Raw genomic sequence first — 24,286 nt, forward strand, 5'->3', positions numbered from 1 at the left:
CAGGAGTTGGAGGTTGCTGTGAGCTGTGATGCCATGGCACTCTACCCAGGGGGATAACTTGAGGCTCCATCTCAAAAAAAAAAAAAAAAAAAAAAGAGATTTGGCATGATCTGTTTTTTTTTGAAATTATCTGTTACTTTCATTTGTAAATATTGTCTATTTTTTTGAGACTTTGGAAAAAACAAAATAAGAAGTTAACTGATCAAAGTATTCTATAATAGACATACTTCTATCCGACAATGTGAAAGTTACTTTCTTTGTGTTATTACTATTATTTTTGCTTAATATTTTGATTTGCTTTCTGAATGTATTTATCTTCGTTAGTACTTTATGAGGTTTTTGTTCTCAGTCCTTATGTTAAACATTGTTATTGTTAAATTTAGTCTTTTTAATTCTGTGAAGGCAAAAGTAGAAATATAATATACACATGTATAAGTAAGAAAAATTAATAAATAAAATATTTCTTGATAATTTCCTGAAAACCCTCTTAAAACAAAAACAAAACATACATTTGGGAAAAAATTTCCTATTTTATAAATGGTACTGGGAGAACTGGCTAGGAAGCTGTAGAAAGCTAAAACTGGGCCCTCACCCTTCACCACTAACAAAAATTGATTCTCACTGGATAAAGACTTAAACTTAAGACATGAAACTATAAAAATACTGGAGGAGAGTGTAGGAAAAACTCTTGAAGATATTACCCTGGGAAAATATTTTATGAGGAGGACCCCCATGTCAATTGAAGCAACACCAAAAATATATTACTGGGATCTGATCAAACTAAAAATTTTGGGCACAGCCAAGATCACAGTAAGTAAAGCAAACAGACAGCCTTCAGAATGGGATAAGATTATTGCAGGTTAGGATTATGACAAAGATCTGATAACTACAATCTACAGATAACTCAAATTATTAAATGTCTTAACACAATAACTAAGAAAATGCTGTGAAGGCTGTGTTGACCAGTTTGATGAAAGCATTTCAAATTGTATGTAAAACCAGCCCATTGTACCCCATGATTGCATTAATGTACACAGCTATGATTTAATTTAAAAAAAAAAAAAGAAAAAAAAAGCAAATGACCCCATTTCGTTGTGGGCAAGAGACTTAAACAGAAACTTCCCTGAAGATGACAGGTGAATGGCTAACAAACATGAAAAATGCTCATCATCTTTAATCATCAGAGAAATGCAAATCAAAAACACTTTGAGATATCACCTGACTCCAGTAAGACTAGCCCACATCACAAAATCCCCAAACTGCAAATATTGATGTGGATGTGGACAGATTGGAACACTTCTACAGTGATGGTGGGAATGCAAACTAATACAGGCTTTATAGGAAAGAAGTATGGAGAATTCTCAAGGAACTAAAAGTTGACCTACTATTTTATCCTGCAATTCCATTACTAGGTATCTATCCAGATGAACAAAAATCATCTTACAAGAAACACATTTGTTCCAGAATGTTTACTGCAGCCCAATTCATAATTGCCAAGTTGTGGAAGCAGCTCAAATGCCAATCAAACCTTGAATAGATTAACAAACGTGGTATATGTATGCCGTGAAATACTATGCAGCCATACAAAGATGGAGACTCCATTTTTTATGTTTACTGGGATGGACCTGGAACATATTCTTCTTAGTGAAGTATCTCAAGATTGGGAAAAAAGTATTGAATGTAATCAGTACTATTATGAAACCAACATATAATCACTTACACATTCATACAAATTATAAAACACAAATGTAGTCCAGAAAGAAGGAGGGGAAAGGAGGAAGAGGGACAAGTGGAGGGATAATCTGTGGTGGGACCTCACCTAAAGTGCACAATGCAAGGGTTCATTTCAAAACAACTAAGAGTATATTATAAATGTTTTACCACAAAAAAATAAGTAAATAAGGCAATGGTTATGTTAATCAGTTTTATTTAAGCATTCTACATTATATATAAAGTCATCATATTGTACCCCCTCAACATCTACAGGTATGATTCAATAAAAATTAAGTTAAAAAACATAAAATATGAAAAATTCATATAAAAATTAAAAATTCAGATCAAAAACTCTTTTAGAAAAACCTTTTTTGGGTTGGGAGGGGTAAGATGGCCAACAGGTACCAGCCTCCAGCAGAAGCTCCCGACCAGAGGGAAGGATAAAATCTAGAAAACACCCAATAAAGTTGAAGAATAGGAGCCCAGCCAAGAGAGAAGAGTGATATCTGCAGGACACCACTGCTGAGGCAAGCTGCAACTCCTAGAAAGGAATCTACAGGTACATAATACATCACAAGGACAAGTCTCCATCCCTTCCCCCAAGAAAGTTGTGCTTTTCCTTTGTTTACTCTTCAGCTCCCGTAAGTCTCCTACAGGCTAGCAATAATCTGAGGACCAATTATCTCACCCTACAGGTGAGAACTACAGGCAGTGGGGTCTACTCCCATGGAGGGTCCCTACTGAGATTCCGAACACCCTGTCCCAGGCAGAAAAAGAGAACTAACACTCTCATGGTCATTTTGAATTTTTAGTCCACCCTTCCCTCCTTGCCTGCAGAGACAGTGAGAGGCGACCCAAGAGCAGTGTCCCCCCACCCTTGCGGGACCAAGCTGCCTGTCTTGGCCCTGTAGCCTGGAAACTGCTTGAGCTGCAGAAACACACAGCCAGCCAGTGCTGCCCTTTGCACACCTGCCTGCTGGTTGGTCCCTTGCCCCATGGGTGCTGCATAGTGCTGTGTGCCCAGGAATGAGCAAGCCAGCTAGCACCTCCCCTCATGTGCCTGCCTGCCAGTTGGTCCCCTGCCCCATGGGGGCTGCCCTGCTGTGCACCCAGGACTGAGCCAGCCAGCCTGGGGTTGCCCAAGTGGGGCCAAACTGGACTGATCTTGGCACGTTCCCCATGCCATCGCTGCTGTTTCCTGACCCCCTGTCCCCCTGGAAGGCCAAACCAGGACTGATCCAGCTGCTGCTATTTCCCTACCCCTGGTTGCCCTTGTGTGACAGAACCAGGACTAATCCAGCCGCTGCTGTTTCCCTGGCCCCTAGTCATCCCGGCTGAACTAGGACTGATGCTGCCGCACATGTAACCCATGCAGCTGCTGCCATTGTCCTGACCCCTAGCAGGCTGAACTAGGACTGATTTGGCCACGAGAGTACCCCCTCCACTGCTGTCATTCCCCTGCCCCTCCCCCCTTGCCTGCAGCAGGGCTGAATTAGAACTGATGCAGCTGCTGCCATTCCCCAGCCCCCCATTGCCGCTGTGGGGCTAAACTAGGACTGATCTGGCTGCGAGCATGCCCCGCACTACCACTGCCATTCTTCTGATCCTTGGTCACCTTGTTGGGGCCGAACTAGGACTGATCAAGCTGATGCCATTCTCCTGTCCCCCAGTGGCCCCAATGGCCCTAACAAGGTCTGATCCAGCTGCGTATGTTTCTCTGCTGCCATTCACCTGCCCCCCAAACACCCCCCACCCCACCTCCCAAGAACTGGGATAGGTGACAGACAAGCCCTGTCTCTCTGGGCAACCAGAAGAAGCCAGCAACTTCTCCAGGGGCAGCCACTGACTGAAAAGTTCTGACAAGATCTCCAAACGGTTTAAATTCAGCATGGTGCAGAATCAGAGGAAATAGTCTGGCAACTTGAATAACCAGAGTAGATCAACTCCCCCAAGGAAAAATGGGGCATATGCAATGGAAGACCCCATCCATAAACAGATGGCTGAGATGTCAGAAATTAAGTACAGAATTTGGATAGTAAATAAGATTAACAGAATGGAAGAAAGTAGGGAGTTAGAATCTCAAGAAATCATTCAAAAGATATCTCAAGAAATTATTCAAAAGATGTCTCAAGAATTCAATGATTTCAAAGATAAAATGACCAAAGATTTTGAAACATTGAGGCAAGAGTTTGCAGCCCTCAAAGATCTGAAAAATACTGTAGAATCCCCCAGTAAAAGAATGGAACAAATAGAAGAAAGGATCTCTGACATAGAAGATAAAGCTTTTGAACACACTCAAGTGCATAAGAAAGAAGAGAAATGGCGAGCAAAATCAGATCATGCTCTCAGAGACCTCTGGGATAATTCAAAGAAAACTAATATTCTCCTTACAGAAATCAGTAAAGGTGATGAAGTTGCTTCACAAAACACAGAGGCTCTTCTTCATGAAATTATGAAAGAGAACTTTCCAGACAGGCCAAGAGATTCTGAAATTCAGATAGCAGATAGTTTCAGAACCCCAGCATGACTCAACCCGAACAAGACATCCCTCAGGCACATCATAATTACCTTCACTAAAGTTAATATGAAAGAGAAAATTCTGAAAGCAGTTAGATGTAAGAAACCCATAACCTAAAAGGGGAAGAGTATTAGAATGAATGCAGATCTCTCTGCTGAAAACTTTCAGGCTAGAAGAGGATGGTCATCGACTTTTAATCTCCTAAAACAAAATAACTTTCAACCCAGGATCCTGTATCCAGCTAAACTGAGTTTTATCTATGATGGAGAAATTAAATACTTTAATGACATTCACATGTTGAAGAAATTTGCCATAACTAAATCAGCTCTCCAGGAAATTCTCAAACCTATCATCCATAATGACCAGTGCAATCCTCCACCACAAAAGTAAAACTCACTCAGAAACTTTTGATCAAACTCCAACTTCCACAGTAGTGAAAGGATTAAAAATGTCTACTGGACTTTCGAGCAATATGATGCCCAAAATTTTACCAGGCTTATCAATATTCTCAATCAGTCTGGTTCAAATTGTCCTCTAAAGAGGCATAGATTGGCCGATTCGATACAGAAACTCAGAACGGACATCTGTGGTATTCAAGAATCGCATCTTACTTTAAAAGATAAATATAGACTCAGGATGAAGGGATGGTCATCTATATTCCAGGAAAATGGAAAGCAGAAAAAAAGCAGGTGTTGCAATTTTATTCACAGATACAATTGGGTTTAAACCAACAAAAGTAAGCAAGGATAAGGATGGCCATTTTATATCTGTTAAGAGTAATATTCAATGTGACGAGATGTCGATTATCAGTATCTATGCACCCAACTAGAATGCACCTCAATTTATAAGAGATATTCTGACAGGCATGAGAAACTTGATCTCTCCCAGCTCCATTATAGTTGGAGATTTTAACACTCCTTTGGCAGTGTTGGATCGATCCTCCAATAAGAAGCTTAGCAAAGAAATTTTAGATTTAAATTTAACTCTTCAACTTTTGGACCTCACAGACATCTACAGTACATTTCATCCTAACAAAACTGAATATACATTTTTCTCATCAGTCCATGGAACATGCTCCAAAATTGATGATGTCTTGGGTCATAAGCCTAACCTCAGTAAATTTAAAAGAATAGAAATTATTCCATGCATCTTCTCAGACCATCATGAAATAAGAGTTGAACGGAGTAACAACATGAATTTGCAGTCTCGTACAAAAACATGGCAGCTAAATAAGCTTATGCTGAATGATAGATGGGTCAGAGACGAGATCAAGGAGGAAATTACAAAATTTTTAGAACAAAACAATAATGAAGACATGAGTTATCAGAACCCCTGGGATACTGCAAAGGCAGTCCAAAGAGGGAAATTTATAGCATTGCAAGCCTTCCTCAAGAGAATGGAAAGAGAGGAAGTTAACAACTTAATGGGACATCTCGAGCAATTGGAAAAGGAGGAACATTCCAATCCCAAAATAACAGAAGAAAAGAAATAACCAAAATTAGAGCATAATTAAATGAAATTAAAAACAAAAGTATTATACAACAGATCAATAAATCAAAAAGTTGGTTTTTTGAAAAGGTTAATAATATAGATAAACCTTTGGCCAACATAACCAAGAAAAAAAGAGTAAAATCTCTAATATTATAAATCAGAAATTGTAAAGATGAAATAACAACAAACCCCTTGAAAATTCAAAAAATCCTTAATGAATTTTGCAAGAAACTTTATTCTTAGAAATATGAAAATCTGAAGGAAATCAACTAATACCTGTAGCACTCCACCTCTCAAAACTTAGCCAGAAGGAAGTGGAAATGTTGAATAGGCCTACATCAAGTTATGAAATATCATCAACTATAAAAAATCTCCCCTAAAAAGAGAAGCCCAGGACCAGATGGCTTCACATTAGAATTCTAGCAAACTTTTAAAGAGGAACTAGTACCTATATTACTCAATCTTTTCCAAAATATAGAAAAAGACAGAATACTACCCAACACATTCTATGAAGCAAACATCACCTTGATCCCCAAACCAGGAAAAGACTGAACAAGAAAAGAAAATTATGACCAATATCAATAATGAATATTGATGTGAAAATATTCAATAAGATCCTAACCAACAGAATCAAACAATATATCAAACAAATCCTATACCACAACCAAGTGGGTTTTATCCAAGGATCTAAGGATGGTTCAACATATGTAAATCTATAAATATAATTCATCACATAAACAAATTAAAAAACAAAGACCATATGATTATCTTAATTGATGCAGAAAAAGCTTTTGATAATATCCAGCCTCATTTCATGATCAGAACATTTAAGAAAATTGGTATAGTAGGGACATTTCTCCAATTGATAGAGGCCATCTACAGCAAACCTACTGCCAATATTGTATTGAATAGAGTTAAACTGAAATCATTTCCACTCTGATCAGTAATGAGGCAAGGTTGCCCATTGTCTCCACTGCTCTTTAACATTGTAATGGAAGTTTTAGCCATCTCAGTTAAGGAAGAAAAGGTAATTAAGTGCATTCTTATGGGGTCAGAAGAGATTAAACTTTCACTTTTCACAGAAGATATGATTTTATATCTGGAAAACACCAGGGAGTCAACTACAAAACTCCCAGAAGTGATCAAGGAATATAGCAGCGTCTCAGGTTACAAAATCAGCAATCATAAATCTGTAGCCTTTATATATACCAACAGCAGCCAAGCTGAAAAAATAGTCAAGGACTCTATTCTGTTAACAGTAGTGCCAAAGAAGATGAAATATTTGAGAGTCAACCTAACAAAGTATGTGAAAGATCTCTATAAGGAGAACTATGAAACACTAAGAAAAGTAATAGCTCAAAATGTTAACAAATGGAAAAATATACCATGGTCATGGCTAGGAAGAATCAACATTGTTAAAATGACCATATTACCTAAAGCAATATATAATTTTAATGCAATCCCTATTAAAGCTCCACTCTCCATATTTTAAAGATCTTGAGAAAAATAATACTTCATTTTATATGGAATCAGAAAAAAAACCCTCGAATAGCCAAGACATTACTCAGGAATAAAAACAATGCAGGAGGAATTACACTACCAGACCTCAGATTACACTACCAGACCTATAGATTATACTATAAATTGATAGTGATTAAAACAGCAGGGTACTGGCACTAAAATAGAGAGGTAGATGTATGGAACAGAATAGAGAGCCAACAGATGAGTTCAGCTACTTACCATTACCTGATATTTGACAAGCCAATTAAAAACATTGTGTGGGGAAAAGATTCCCTATTTAACAAATGGTGCTGAGCAAACTGGCTGGCCACCTGTAGAAGACTGAAACTGGACCCACACTTTTCACCATTAACTAAGTTAGACTCTCACTGGATTAAAGATTTAAACTTAAGGCATGAAACCATAAAAATACTAGAAGAAAGGGTAGGAAAAACAGTTGAAAAAATTGGCCTGGGCGAAATTTTTATGAGAAGGACCCCCCCCCCCGGGCAATCAAAGCAACATCAAAAATACACTATTGGGAACTGATCAAACTAAAGAGCTTCTGCACAGCCAAGAACACAGGAAGTAAAGCAAGCAGACAGTCTTTAGAATGGGAGAAGAAATTTGCAGTTTATGTCTCTGACAAAGGGTTAATAACCAGAATCCATAGAGAACTGAAACATATTAGCAAGAATAGAATGAGTGATCCCATCTCAGGGTGGGCAAGGGACTTGAAGAGAAATTTCTCTAAAGAAGAGAGGCATATGGCCTACAGATGTATGAAAAAATGCTCACCATCCTTAATCATCAGAGAAATGCAAATCAAAACTACTTTGACATATCACCTAACTCCAGTAAGATTAGCCTATATCACAAAATCCCAAAACCAGAGATGCTGGCATGGATGTGGAGAAAAGGGAACACTTCTACACTGCTGGTGGGAATGCAAAGTACTATGTTCCTTTTGGAAAGACGTCTGGAGAACACTTAGAGAACTAAAAATAGGCTTGCCATTTGATCCTGCAATTCCTTTATTAGGTAAACATCCCAAAGACCAAAAACCACATTACAACAAAAATATTTGTATCAGAGTGTTTATTGTAGCCCAATACATAATTGCTAGGTCATGGAAGATGCCCAAGTGCCCATCAACCCACGAATGGATCAATAAACTGTGGTATATGTACACCATGGAATATTGTGCAGCTCTAAAGAAAGATAGAGACTTTACCTCCTTCTTGTTTACATGGATGGAGCTGGTAAATGTTCTTCTTAGCAAAGTATCACAGGAATGGAAGAAAAATTATCCAATCTACACAGCCCTATTATGAAACAAATTTACAGCTTTCATATGAAAGCTATAACCTAATTATAGCCTAAGAATATGGGGAGGGGGGATAGGTAGAGGGAGGGTGATTGGAGAGATCACTTCTATGGTTTATCTTAGAAGGGTACATGTGAATGTTTCTAAGAGTAGAATATAAATGTCTTAACACAATAAGTATGAAAATGACATAAAGGCTATGTTAACCAGTTTGATGAAAACATTTCAAATTTTATATGAAAACACCACACTACCCCATGATTGTATTAATGTACAAAGCTATCATTTATTAAAAATAAATAAATAAATAGAAAAAAAGAAAAACTTTTTTTTTTTAATTTGGTAGAGACAGAGTCTCACATTATCACCCTCAGTAGAGTACCTTGGTGTCACACAGCTCACGTCCAACCTCCTTGGTGTCAGCAACCTCCAACTCCTGGCCATAGGTGATTCTTTTGCCTCAGCCTCCTGAGTAGCTGGGACTACAGGCATCTGCCACAATGCCCGGCTATTTTTTCGTTGCAGTTCAGCTGGGGCTGAGTTTGAACCTGTCACCCTCAGTACATGGGGCTGGCAACCTCCTCACTGAGCCACAGGCACCGCCCTAGAAACACTTGTTAATTAGTCAAAGATACTAGGTACAATGTAAGAAGGGTAAATGGTGAGACCATTCCTTTTGTTCATATTGCAAGAGTACATGTCAAATCTATTAAGTATGGAGTATAAATGTCTTAACACAGTAATTAAGTAAATGAGGTGAAGACTATATAAACTAGTTTGATGCAAGCATTCCTATTTGTATATAAAATAAGCACATTGTACCCCATAAAGTCATCAATGTATATATGATCTAGGTATTTATGATGTAATAAAACAAAGATACTAGGTATCATCTAATTCAGAGAAAAATGTTAAATTACATGTTAACACATTGTCAACTGTAAAGTTTCAGTGGTATGCATTGCAATTGCAAAACCTGAGGATCTATGAGTGAAAGACACAAATATTTTAGTCTGACATGTATTAATTCAGATATTTAAATTGAAATAAAAAATACCTTAATTTGGGATGGCTCACAATTTTTAATGTGTGACTGATTGTTAAATAATATTCTGTTTTCAGAGGATTAAAATATCTACTTTATTCAAAACTAATCTGTTTTCCTTTAAGAAAAAGTCATCATGGACAATTTGGAAAAAGTCTGGAAAAATGAATGAGAAGATGTCTGTAGAATCTTCTGTTTGACAGGATGTAAGTTTTTAATTAATAAAATTATAAACAGTAGAATATTAGGAAGTTACTAGAAGAAAAAAAGAAAATTTCTGATATTTTATTTATTGTAAATGTATTTTTATATGCATTTACACACAAATACAAGCAATAAATTTTTAAAAACTAATAAAACTCTAAACAAACCTATTTTTTAAACATTACTATGAAAGGTTATGAAAAACTTTAAAGTCAATAAAATGTTCACATATATACTATTTCTTCCACAGTAAAAATTCATTTTATAGCATAGTTGACATAACTCATATACCACATATGACAGTAACTTTGGGGGGGCTTATTTAAGAAAACCTTTTTTTTTTTTTTGCTGTTTAATTTTCTCTAGCTTAATTTTCTTTGAATTGCTCAGAAAATTATGAAAAAATTATAATCAGCAGTGACAAATATATATTCTTTATTCTCATCATTTTTGTCTCACAATATTTATACTTAATCTTAGACTTTAAATTTTCTATAATTATTTCACCACTTTCCCCATTAAAATGGCCTAGTCACCCTTTAGTAGAAAGCCTATTACCTAATTCCACATAATTATTTAAAAAGCGTTGGTCATCATATTAAATTATTTAGTGCTAAGTCAATAAATATCTCCCAGAATACGACTTTGAAAATGTGATTCTAATTAATGAATTCCATAAATACAGATTCTAATGCTATAAACCTTTTCCTTAATTGTTTTCCTGAATTGTTTATCCGAATTTGAGTTGGATTCTTAAGATGGATGATTCTTGGGAGTAAAAAGCAATCGTCTCCAGTATAAAAGCTTTATGGCAGGATCCATTGTTTTTTTAGAATAAAAATGCCTAATTCAATGGCATCATCATGTAATCCTTTATTCTTTTACACAAAGTAAGAGACCATACTAAAAAGCAACAATAAACTTGCTGGAATTTCAGTTGTACTGATTTAAGATAAACTACTTTCCTTTAGATGTATCATTATTTGTTTGAAAAAAAATGTGATGGTTTTAAAACTTGTCTACAAGTAGTTTGACATTTTTTCCCATGAAATTCCATTCTCTATATAAGATGGCCTTAGTAACTGGTTTTTAGTGAATATTATATAGGAGAACTGCTGTGTGACTTGTAAGGTTAGATTAGAAAATGTAACACAGCTTCCATCTGACTCTCTCTCCAATCTAATTCCCAGTAGCTTCCCATTCCTTAATCTTTTGCTTCAGAACAAGTTGGGAACAATTTCCTCTAAGACCTCCCACTGTTCCCATTGGATCCTCTCTAGGGCCTCCCAGGTGTGACCTCTTCCCTCACCAGGCCATATGAACCATAGACATTAGTGAAAGAAGTATCTTCTTACTCCATTAGGGCACAGAGTCTCAGTAGCCAACAGCCAGGGTCACCCCACTCTGTGATGGAGGATAGGTGGGGGTGCACCACCTTCAGTTTATTCCTTGGAGTCCTGAGGGAAACAAACCCTGATTCTAAAAAGGAACTAGAAAGGCCTGTAGAAACTAAGTGTATAATTTTTTGTTTGTTTGCTTATATCTTAGTCATTATCAATGTGCCATTTTCTTTTTTTCCCTTTTTCTTTATTTTATTAAGTTAAATACACATAGATCAATGTGCCATTTTCAATGAGTCATTGATACTGTAGTGAAAACTAGAGACCAAGAAGGAGGTTGGGCACATACACAAAGGCTTATTCATAATTTTACACCCCACTGTGGACTGAGGGTTAAGAACCTATGCTTAACTGAGATTAATGTTGATGCAAAAAAGAAAAAGAAAAAAACAGAAAACAAATGAAAAACAACAAGCATTTTCCCATTGTAGATTTTGAAGGAATATTCACACATGTTACAGTTCTATGGAAGATAATATCAAATGAGGGCAAAGTTTCAGAGAAGATAGTTAATAGTGTTTCATTCATAATTTAAAATTGTAAGCTATTTTTATTTACCTTTTTAGCGTGCCAAATCATACCAATTTTCATTCACTTGCAAAGCAAAATATTTTGACTGACTGTGCTATTTTATCTTTTAGATTAAGAACATTTTGATCTTCGTTTCTCTACATCTTTATTGTTAACACCCTTCCCCCTCCTTTCATCTCTCCATATCTTCTAATATACTTGTTCACAATTTTTAAGAAATAGTATATACCTTCCGGTAATCACACTGGTAAAAAATAAAATCAGTATAAAATATATGTGACAGTGGTCCAGCCTGCCAATTACAGAAATTTGTTCGTGCCCTAAAAAACAGAAAAATCTATCTTGAGTGAAATTCAGACATGCAAAATTTGATCCAGAAGCATAACATTTAGTAGTGATGACCAAAAAAACAAAAAAAGAAAGAAAAAAAATACATAAAAATGTCACATTTGCCCAATTATGATGAAAAATATTTCAATAAATAAAAATAAAATTCTGGAAAAAGAAATTGGGAAAATTATAAATTGCTATATCAAAAAGAAATTAAATTAAAGGCAGTCTTAAATATAGTCATGTGTTGCCGAATAGCAGATATATATTCTGAAAAATGAGTAATTGGGTGTTTTCGTTGTTGTGAAAGCATAATAGAGCTCACTTCCATGCCAGACAGCAGAGTCTACTACACAGCTAGACCACATGGTATGCCCTATTACTCCCAGTCTACAAACCTTCACAGTATGTTACTGCACTGAATACTGTTGTAGTACAATACTAAACATAAAAAGGTACATGAATAATATGGTATTAAAATTCTGTTTTGAGACAGAGTCTTAGTATATCACCCTGGATAGAGTGCTATGGCGTCACAGCTCACAGCAACCTCAAACTCTTGGGCTTAAGCGACTCTCTTGCCTCAGCCTCCCAAGTAGTTGGGACTACAAGAACCCACCCCAAAGCCTGGCTACTATTTTGTTGTTGTTGTTGCAGTTGTCATTGTTGCTTAGCTGGCCTGGGCTGCATTTGAACCCTCTAACCTCAGTGTATGTGGCTGGCACCATAACCACTGTGCTACGGGCATGAAGCCAGTATTACAGTTTTATAAAATGGTACATATATATAGGACAGCTCCATTATATTATGGAACCACTATCATGTATGAGGTTAATCATTACCTGAAATATTGTCATGTGGCTCATGACTGTATTTTCTTAATTACTGACATGGCCATAATGTTTTACATTTACAAACTGAAAGTCATAATACAGGGATTTAGATTTCCATGTGATTAGAATGATGGGTTCAATATATATTAATCATGAGAAATTTTCTTCAGTTGAAGGAAGAATTTCAGAAATTAAGAGCAAGTAAAGCATTAAAAATCCATTATATCTATTTTGGCATTCAACATTGGATACCATTATAATTGTGTTCTACTAACAAGGAAATACATTTTAAAAATGTGTAATCGTATTTGGAAATCACAATAACGTAACAATAATTTTCCTTAGGGAAGTTTAAGGTAATTTCATCTGGCAATTATTTCATACACACAGCAAAGAGTCCATTTAAATGGCACACGAACTTTATGGACACCTTGCATGTAGTGCGTGTGTGTGTGTGTGTGTAGACATACATCCAGAAGGTGCCAAAAATTGTGTACACAATTTAATAAAGGAAAAAAAGTGTTATTAAATTTGTAATAATCGAGTCACATTTGACTTCTGCAATTACAAGAGGTGCTCAACATGACTTCTATTCATCTTTTGTTATCATTTATAGAGAGTATATAGAAAGAGAGAGAGGACTTTCACTAATCAGCCCACCTTCACCGTCTTGAAACCTCTCAAATTTTCTTTGGGAATGCCACTTCTCTGTATTAGCATGTCTGATCGCCTACTTACTTGAGGTTTACCTGTTTCTTCTAGTAGGTCTCCCTGGTGTCTCTCAGTGGTACTGCATCCTTTGTGTTCTTGTAGCAAGGTAAGGAACTGAGGCTTTGCCGCCTGTCTACCTTGGGTACTGCAGACACGCTGGTGGTAGATTAAGCCATTTGTTCTCCTTTCTTCTCCTTGCCCCCACCTGGTACTTATTCAAAGAAGACTGTGGATTCATGAAACCATCCCTTCGTCACTTTCTTTGGAAATTCCCAGAAAATTTGCTTTTCTCTCCCTCCACAGAAGAAGCCAAGATTTGGAAGTTATCTCATTATCATGCTGTGCTGTTATGAAGGAGGGGCTTTATCAAGCAAATGCCACATTTTTTTCTACCTGATTTGATCGTATTTTTCTTGGTTACACTTTTCCCCGGGAGCAGGAAACTCTTAATTTCTTTAAAGATTTCTCAAAGATAAATTTAACATAAAATGTTGTTAAGTCATTATCTCTGTGGGGTAAGGAGAGATTGGCTACATCTTCCTTGATAATCTTGCTGAAATCACTCAATATCTGCATTTTTAGGACTGCTATATTTAGTGTAGTTATTGCTATTTTTGAGTCCACATCTAATTTTTTAATCTTTAAAAACACACCAAAATTGTAGTCTTCATTTTTTTAACCTTCTTTTTTTTTTCACTTATTTTGAGCTGTCTAGTGTCCATTAATAATCCCTTTTCCTTTTAGTTCTATTTTCTTTCTTTTTTTTTTTTTTTTTTGTATGAAAGGTCTTTATTGGTGGGGGGGAGGGAGGCTGCGGAGCAGCACTGAGGAGGAGAGAAAAGAGGGGCGAGAGATAAGGAGAGAATGGGGAAGAGAAGAGAGAGAGAGTAGAGAAGAGCAAGGGGGAAGAGAGGGAAAGAGAGAGAGCAGAGAAGGAATGCAGAGAGAGGTAGGAAAGAGCTCTATTTTCCTTTTTGTTCATTTCATTGATTATAGTTTTATCATATGGGTCTTTACCTTGTCACAGATAATAATCAGATAAAATAATACAACTTCACATAATGTAGAACTTTAAAACAATATAATTCTATTTGTTTTTTCAGTCTTTTTTTCCTATTGTCATATATTAGTTTTCTTTTTATGATATAAACTCATCCATGCATCAATTTTTTTCATTTAAACAGTTAATTATCCTAAATTTAAAATGAGTAAGATTATGTACTTTTTAATACATTCAATATTTCTTCTTATACTTTTCACAGAGCTGCACAGAAGTAGGTTTTCATATGATATTCTTTTACTTCTTCCTGAATAGAATCTTAAAAAAAAAAAAAAATTTAGTGTAGTTCTGTGGTTAATCTCTGTTGTTAGCACTTTTTTTCTCATTTCCTTTTTGTTTCCTCAATCTAAAGTCATCAATATTTATTTTTTCTAAATATTGTCCAGTGAAATGTCTCAGACTATCATTATTATTCATTGAAAATAGTTGATACTTTTTTTTTCTGGATGCTTTCATGATTTACTTTTCAGCACTTTTTATCTTGATTTGTTTTGCCTTGATGGATGTAGTATGAATATGTATATCTGTAGCCTGTCTGTATATATTCTTTTTGGCAATTTTAATGCTTCCTGGTATGCAATATTCACCAAACTTGAAAAAAATAGATATTATTATTTTAAAAAATATTTCTCTACTCTCTTTCTGGGATTCTGTTTTTGTGTATGACTGATTTCTTTATATTGTTCCATAGTTGCTACATATATTATATATATATATTTTTTTTGAGACAGAGTCTCATTTTATCACCCTCAGTAGAGTGCTATGATGTTACAGCTTACAGCACCCTCCAGCTCTTAGGCTTAGGGGATTTTCTTGCCTCAGCCTCCCGAGTAGCTGGGAATACAGGTGCCCACCACCAAACCCAGCTATGTTTTTGATGCAGTTTGGCAGGGCCAGGTTTGAATACACCACCCTTGGTATATGGGGCCAGCGTCCTACTCACTCAGCCACAGGCACTGCCCTTCTTTGTATATTTTTATCAGTCATTTTTTTCTTTGTGTTTTTTTCTTTATATAGTCTTATTACCTTATCAAGTTTATTGATTTTTATTTCTGTATGGTGTTATATAATCTTATTTACAGCCAGTGAAGTACATGATGAATAGCGTTTTTCTTTGCTGTAAAATTTCCTCTTGACATATTGATTCTTTCTAACTCTCCATTATGATCACAAAAGGCTCAGGAATAATTTATTTCTAGCCTGTTATTTAGTGTTAATAGGTCTGGCTAAGGCATAGGTTTTTCTTAGAAACAAAAGCATACAAAGTGAATGCATAAATGTATTTGGATTTTGATTGGGATTATTATTTGTTTGTTTTAGGGAGGTTCTCACTCTGTCACTCAGGCTGGAGTACAGTGGCAAGATCACAGCTCACTGCAGCCTCAAAACTGACATCAAACCATCTTCCTGCATCAGCCTTCCAAAGTGCAGGGATTACAGAATTTTGGTTACTACATAGTTGTGATTTTTGTTTGCATGATACTTTAAATCAATACTAAAGAAATAAACATGCCCACATGTTATCTAACATGCATGTTTAGATGTAGAATTTTATTTATTTTCCTTTTATTAAGTCATATACACATAGATCATGAATACATTTATGCTTTTGTGTGGTTCAATGTGTTGATTTTTTGTACAAATTGGAGTGCTTACATCCAACTAATTAACATAGCTTTCACCTCATTTACTTAATCACTGTGTTAAGACATTTATGTCTATACTTGATAGATTTGACTTGTACCCTTGCAATATGCTCCCTAAGTTGTGGTCCCACCATTTACCCTCCCTGTATCAAATCACCCCATTCCCCTCCCAGTCCCCTCCCCTTTCCAAATTTGGTATATGTACACCACAGTATATTATGCAGCTTTTAAAAAGATGGAGACTTTACCTCTTTTATGTTTACATGGATGGAGCTGGAAAATATTCTTAGTAAAGTATCTCAAGAATGGAAAAAAATATTCAATATACTTCATACCATTATGAAATCAATTTATAATCACTCACACTTTCATATGAAAGATAAATCACAACTGTAGCCCAGGATGTAGATTTAGAATTTTATCTGGACTCCTTCATTTTCTAAAAAATTGTTTCTGATTTGTTTTTGCTGTATCTGTGTGTTTTCACCTGAGACTTAAAGTAGAAAACTAGAAGTGGCTAAGATTGGCAATTGGGTGCCACTACACATATCATGAGTTTTTCTGTTCTCCTTGGCTACAGTAATTCAGCCTTGTACCAGAAAACCATGTAGTCAAATATTAGTATTGCCAAGATCTTCATCAGCAAAAGGTCTGGAGGAGATTGTGTCTTATAACCATTATGCTACATCTGAATGCATCTCAAAACATTAAACTTGCAGAAAATAAAGCTGAGGTGCCAGTAGTGGCACAGGCTCCTGTGTGGCTCTGCAGCTGCAGAGTTCTGTGGGTGGGCACCCTGGGACCCCTGTCCCCTCCGCAGTCATCCTCTGCTGACCCCAGCGCCAGAACCACCACCAGCCCTCCCCCAGCACGTGGCTCTGTCCCGTGCTCCTGCCAAGGTGGAACTGGTACCTGCAGCCTCGAACTGCCGCGTTCCACCCACAACGGTCATCACCATTACCGAGGCAAGGCCGGCCCTGTGATGCTGTCTCTCCTCCTGATCCTCTCTGGCCTGGGCCGGCTGACACCTGTGGGCCAGCGTAAGTGAAGACCTTGCTGCAAGGAGGGCCACCTGCCTTTCCCTTTCATAGTCCCCCATGACGAGGAACAAACACATCGCCATCATTGTTTCTGAAGTTCAGGCCCATCTGGGGAGGGATCCATCGGAGCAGGCCCAGTTTCAGAGCACCAGAAGAGCCGAGTTGGGATAGCTATTTCTTACTAGACCTTACACAACAGGGCTCTTTGATCTCTGCTGGGCCATGAGGGGAAGAGGGATACTGGATGGGGTTGGAGACCTGGAGCCCACATGTGTTCTCATACTAAGAGCTGAGGCCAAATGGCCCTGAAATGTCTCTGGACAGCAATTGGGTGATGCTCCCAGTTCTATAGGAGACTCCTCCTGGGATTGCTCAGAGTATAGTATGTGTGTGTGTGTTGTAAAGAGTGATGCAAACAGGTCAAGAATGAGGAAATGCTCACATATGCTTTTCCTTACTACAGGTTTTGAAGCGCCACTTCTGCAAATTACAATGCCACAGAAGATTGAGACAAACACCAACCGTGATGATGTTTCAGAAACACATGTAATTAATCACTTTACAAAATTCTAGATATTTTATTTTTACTGGACTTCATGGCCCTAATCAATTTATTCATATCCCTTTGTAAAACTTCATTTACATTCTAATTACTGTGCTAAACAGCTGTTTAGCCTGAATGAGAGCAAACTGTTTGATTTCTTTCATTGCCCAAGTAATTTGTAAATACCATAAATTATTTTAAAATAGAAACTCAGATGATACATCTTAAATTCCCATAACAAAATATCACAAACAGTTTACTGGACTCTTTTAGAAAATATGTACATTGAAATATATATTTTCATGTAATACTAATATTTATCTAGTAATACAATTTTAAATGGCCTATATAAAATATGCCATTTATACATGTATATATAAGTCCATTGTGACAATGAAAGTAATACCATTTTAATCTGATTAAAATAGTAGAGTATGTATGTTTTAAAATTAAATTTAGATTAGTACAAGAGAGTTGTACAGTGAATGTCCACACCAAATATAGAAAATCTGAACTAAATGAGTATTTAGATATGTACACAAGTGTGTGTGTGTGTGTGTGTGTATATATATATATATATAATTCTTGGTTATTCAATGAAGGCACAAGAAACCAGGTTATACTGATTGTATTAGTTAAGTAAAGTCCTTTTGCTCTCAAAAAGTGTATCACACACCGAATCCCCACCCCCCTCCCTCCTTCCTTCTCTCTGCCCTTCTCTTACAGCCCCTTCCCTCTCTTTGCTCTTTCTTTCCCCTTCCCTCTCCCACTTTCTCTCTCTCTTTCTGCTCTCCCCTTAACCCATCCCCCATACCCCACCATGAAGTAGGTCATTAATTTTCCTCATACCAAAATAGAGTACATAGGATAGACTCAAATTAACCACATGAAAAAAACCAACAATCCCATATATCAATGGGCAAGAGACATGAATAGAACCTTCTCTAAAGAAGATAGATGAATGACTACCAAACATATGCAAAAATGCTCATCATCCCTAATCATTAGAGAAATATAAATGAAAACCATTCCGAGATATCATCTAACCCCAGCAACAGTGGCCCACATCACAAAATCTCAAAACTACAGATGCTGGTGTGGATGTGGAGAGAAGGGACACTTTTACCGTGCTGTTGGGACTGCAAACTAACATAACCTTTTTAGAAGGAAGTATGGAGAACCTGCAAAGAACTTAAGCTAGACCTCCCATTTGATCCTGCAATCCCATTACTGGACATCTACACAGAAGGAAAAAATTCCTACAGTAAAGACACTTGGCGCTAGGCTGACATATATTTTTAATAATCATATGTAAGTGTTATTTTCTTTTTCGTCTATTTACAAAGTTAGATGTACTTTTAAAATAATAAGTATGGCTCATTTTCATAGCTGCATGATATGTCATATGGATGTAATATATTTTACCAAATTTTTGGCATGTAGACATTTTCATGAACATTCTTTGATCATCGTTTTCATAGTATCAATAGGCACATCTTTAAATATTTTGGTAAATACTACAAAAAGTCCACTGGAAAAGTTTCATTATACATATCTGACCCCAATTAACAAACAATAATGATGCATACCTTCTCTATCCCTCACCAGACTTTGTTCAATTTTTTTTATTCTCTGCTAATGTGAGAATCATAGTGAATATTCCATTGTGGTTTAACTGGTATATTTGTATTTAGTTTTAAAATGATATGGCTTTATATATTCTATACTGTTTGAATTAGTTTTTCTTGTTCATTTATTATTGATTTTGATTTCTTTTTGTAAGTTTTAGCAGTTTTGGTTAGGATGTTTTTTGTTTTGTAGAAGAAATAAGTGCTAATTTAATTTCAGTAGAAAGATCTAAGATTAATAATGAAATGTCAACTGAAAAACTCCCAGATACTAAGACAAGTTTTATAGTCTGAGTTGTCTAACTCACTGGCATCAAAAAGGGTCTTGTGATTGTGTATTTATAAAAGATATTACACCAAAGAGCAAATATTTAGAGACTCTAAACTAAAAATAAAATACTAATGGAATAACATTTATTATCTGGTAACAATTCAGTTAGTGTAAAATTTAAATAAAGATTAGAAAATTCATTTGGAAATTTGTAAATGCACTTCTAATATTTTATAGAATAAAATATTCAGGGGTTTGAAGGGTTGAAGAAGAACGTTGGACATTATTCAATAACTGATAAACTACAATTGATCATATACATAGAGAAATTTGAATCATGTAAATTATATAGGGTCATAACTTATAACTAAAATATTTAAATAATGGAAAACAACATAGAAAAATAATTAAAATCCTTAAAAAATTTTAGAGATGACACTAAAATTAAAATATAAAATTAGTGAAAGAGAAAACTAAATTAAGATAGCCTGCATTTATAACATTAAAAGGTGATTTATGAAAATAATATAAAACATATTTTTTGTGAAACAGACTAAGGAAAAAGAAAAGGAGTAGGAAAAACATGAAATAAAAAAAGACAAAAGAACGAATAGGATAATGAACAAATGTATGCCTATAAATTTTTATTTAAGGAAAATACTTAAATTTATAAAATTATATATTAAAATAGCTTACAGAAGATGAAATAAACAATATTAATAGAAAGTAAAAACGCTTGTTGAAATTTTACTCCTTGCCCCTATTGCAGAATATATTAATTTTAGAGAAATGTATTTAATTGTATCAAAATGAAAAAAATCTGAACTTTCTTTTGAATATCTGAACTCCTGCTACACTAACTAAGATCACATTCCTCAGAAACTTGTTTTGCCTTTCCTGATTTATCCAACTTTACTATTTTGTCATTTAAATTTCATATGAAAAAGATTATACGGTGGTACTTCTTTATGTGTCTGACTTCTTTAATTCAGCCTACTATTGTTGTGGTTTGTGTCATTTCAGGTATCAGGCATTTCAGACATTTAACAAATGTATAATATCATAAAAATTGATTTATTAACCTATTGTTAGACATTGTCTACATTTTTAGACATAACCAGTAAATCTGCTATAAAGAAACAAATATTTCCTTGATATGTACTTTCCTGTATGTATATCTAGTAGGAAAATGCTGTTTTACAGAGTAAGTGCACATTCACATATGTATATAGAAATCTGGTAAATTATTTTTAAAGCAGTTATACTTTTTCAAATTAGCAGTGCATGAGAGTTTTAGTTGTTTTACTTTGTTATAAGACTTACTAATACTTTCTAGTCGTTTCATATTTGTTTATTTTATTTCTTTCTCTCTGTCTTCCTGGATTATTTTGCAGACCATGATGCATAGTGATGATGAGTGACTAGTTGAATATTTACAGGACTATTGGTTATAAATTACAAAAATATCTCCCTAGCTTCTAGGGAATGTCTTCCAAGTTTCTTAATGGTGTCTTAGAATTAACAATAGTTTTTAATTTTGATGCTATCCAATAATAGCATCAAATATTTATTTTATATTTATTCTTTCTCTTCTATTTAATAATTATCTTCCAATTCAAGGACATGGACATATTCTAGTATACTTTCTACCTGAAATTTCATAATTTTAGGTTTAATATTAATTTTTTTAATTATTTTATTTCATTTTATTTATTTTGAGACAGAGTATCATTTTGTTACCTTTGGTAGAATTCTGTGGCAACACAGCTCACAGCAACCTAAAAATCTTGGGATTAAGTGATTCTCTTGATTTAGCCTCTTAAGTAGCTGAGACTACAGGCACTGACAACAACATCCAGCTTTTTTTTTTTTTTTTTTTTTGTTTTTTTTTTTTTTTTTGAGAAGAGGTCTCTCTGGTTCAGGCTGGTCTCTAACTCCTGAGCTCAGGAAAATCCACCTGCCTCAACCTCCCAGAATGCTAGAATTATAAACATGAGCCACCACATCCAGCCTAGTTTTAATATTTATGTTTGTGATGACCTCTAAATTTTATTATGGCATGAGGTATAGACAAAGGGTCATTTCATTCTCCTATAGGTATCTATTGAATTAAGTCCATTTATAGAAAATGCTATCCCTTTCCCATTAATTAAATTGTCACTGCTGTTGGAAAAAAGACATTTTATGGATTTATTTTTAGATTCTCAATTCTTTCTATGTGATGAAAGTATAGAACATTATGCTATGTGATGTAAGCAGACACAGAATAAAAAATAAACTCACCTATATGTGGTAATAAAAATAAAACATCAAAACTTGGAATGAACCAGTAGTTATCAGAGACAAAGTGAGGGGGGCAAGGGGGAAGGGGGAGGGATGGGAAGCTATAAGTAAAAGAATGCAAAGTTATTCAGGATAAATATGTCTGAGAGATACAATGTACAAGATAGCTACAGTTTATAATATTTTGTTTATAATATACTGTTAATTAGACAAGAGGGTAGATTTCAGGTACTCTTACCACCAAAACAAACAAAAATATGTATATATAAAAACATAGGTAACCGTATTAGAATGATAACTGAACTGAGAGTCTCAGGACAGGGTAGCTATAGAAACAGACTGTTCCCCTAACACATACCAGTAGTCCATGACTTGAGACAACACAGAACCTCTCATAGTAAATAAAGTTCAAACGCCTACCCACTGCCTTCTGCTTCAGATGTCTCTTACCTGTAAGTGCCAGCTACAGTCCTTGGAGGTTTAGAAGCACAACCCAATTTAATAAATACTCTCAGAGAACATGGTGCTGTATAATGAGCCTCCCTGAGAACTCTGCAATTCCAGTATTGCAGGAGGTAGCAAGCTTACATGTATACCCAGTACATCTCTACTACAGTCACTATCTGAGAAAGCACACATGTGTTATCTATCACCAAAGAGTTTATACAGAGCCTTATCCCCCTGACAGTGTTCAAAATTGAAGCTAAATATTCAAACAAGACAACATACACATACCATCAAAGGGAGAATTAGTCAATTTTTTAAAAAAAATTAAAAATGTTCAAAAACATAAATGAATTCACAAATGATAACTTACCTCTTACTCTATATGAGAAGGAAACAACACAAGAACTCTGACAGTATATTAAAAAAATAACAACCTGTTTTAACATTCCTGAATAATCACACTTGCCCCCCACCCTCTGGCTATGTATCTCAATCACAAGGAAACGTTTGAAATGACAGATAAAGAATATAAAATATGGATTTTCATTAAGCTCAATTAGATCTAAGAGAAAGTTGAAAACCAACACAAAGAAACCAAAATATAATTCAGAATATGAGTGAAAAAGTCATTGAAGAGATAGATATTAAAAGGAAAACAGTACTTCCAGAATTCCCATATTTAGAGCATGACAAAATATAGTGGAAATTGTTAACAATAGAATAGGTCAAGCAGAAAAAAAAAAATTCTGAGCTTGAAGGCAAGGCTTTAAATTAATCCAGGTATTTCTGAGAGAGAAGAAACAGCAAGTCGTTTGGAAAACCTAATTGGGGAAATAATTGAGGAATATGTCCCTTATCTTACTAGCAATTTAGAGATCCAAATATAAGAAGCTCAATAAAATCCTAGGATATTCACTGTGAAGAGGAATTCACCAAGGTACATATTCATCAGATTACTTAAAGTCAATGTGAAGGAAAAAAAAATTTTGAAATCAGTGAGATGAAAGCACCAAATAATTTATAGAGGAAACCCCTTAGATTTGATAAATGAATTCAGCAGTGACACCTCAAAAATCTTCAAAGAACTAAAATTAGACTTCCCATTTGATCCTGTAATATCAGCAAACCACCTATAAACCTCTAGCCAAAAAAGTCGTTTGAGAGAGAGCAGTGAAAAGACCTTGTGCAGGCATACTTGTAAGAAACTGAGGCAGAATCCCATGTGGCCAGGTTGTTTGTGGCCTAACATGACCAAGGCTTTGGCTGGAATAGCATTTACTGCATTAAGGAATTAAGGTTGACTTTATAAGGTCAGTGAAAAAGCCCTTTGGAAAACTGGCCAGATACCCATCAATAACTTTTCCTGATCTATGGTAAGTAATGAAGGTCACTTTCTGACAGGTCTGGGAATGGAAATGTGCTTGGGGACCTCAAGAGAAGAGGAATTTACCCAATGCATGCAGGTATCTAATGGCACAGATGAAACCTGGGCTCATGAAAGGCTTTTGAGAAGTCCAACCTGAAAATTCCTTATAAAAGCTTCCAGCAAACCCCCCCCTGACTTAAGGCCTACATAGGAGCAGAGGATTGCACACAAATTCCTGTATGCCCAAGAAGTTTCTGTATGCCTTGTTTAAAGATCTGAAGTAACAGTCTCCAAATGGCAAGGCCAGCTAGGGCAAGTATTCAATCTACCTTGTTCCTCCATAGCCTCAGGCATCATAAGATAAGAACAAAGAAGTAATGGCTAGCAACATGTTCTCC

General features: G+C 35.5%; 1 protein-coding gene across 1 annotated transcript in view; it reads left to right on the forward strand.

The window, feature by feature from the left end:
- The first annotated feature begins 17,291 nt into the window (after positions 1-17,291).
- Positions 17,292-24,286, forward strand: part of LOC100955521 (A disintegrin and metallopeptidase domain 3-like) — a 172,367-nt gene continuing 165,372 nt past the window's right edge. The window contains exons 1-2 of the mRNA XM_003803188.1: positions 17,292-17,349; positions 17,813-17,895. Of these exons, the coding sequence (XP_003803236.1) occupies positions 17,292-17,349; positions 17,813-17,895 (141 nt within the window). The remainder of the gene's footprint in view (positions 17,350-17,812; positions 17,896-24,286) is intronic.

Source organism: Otolemur garnettii, unplaced genomic scaffold (genome assembly GCF_000181295.1).
Source record: "Otolemur garnettii isolate 467f Iridium unplaced genomic scaffold, OtoGar3 scaffold00284, whole genome shotgun sequence".
NCBI classification, from domain to species: Eukaryota; Metazoa; Chordata; class Mammalia; order Primates; family Galagidae; genus Otolemur; species Otolemur garnettii.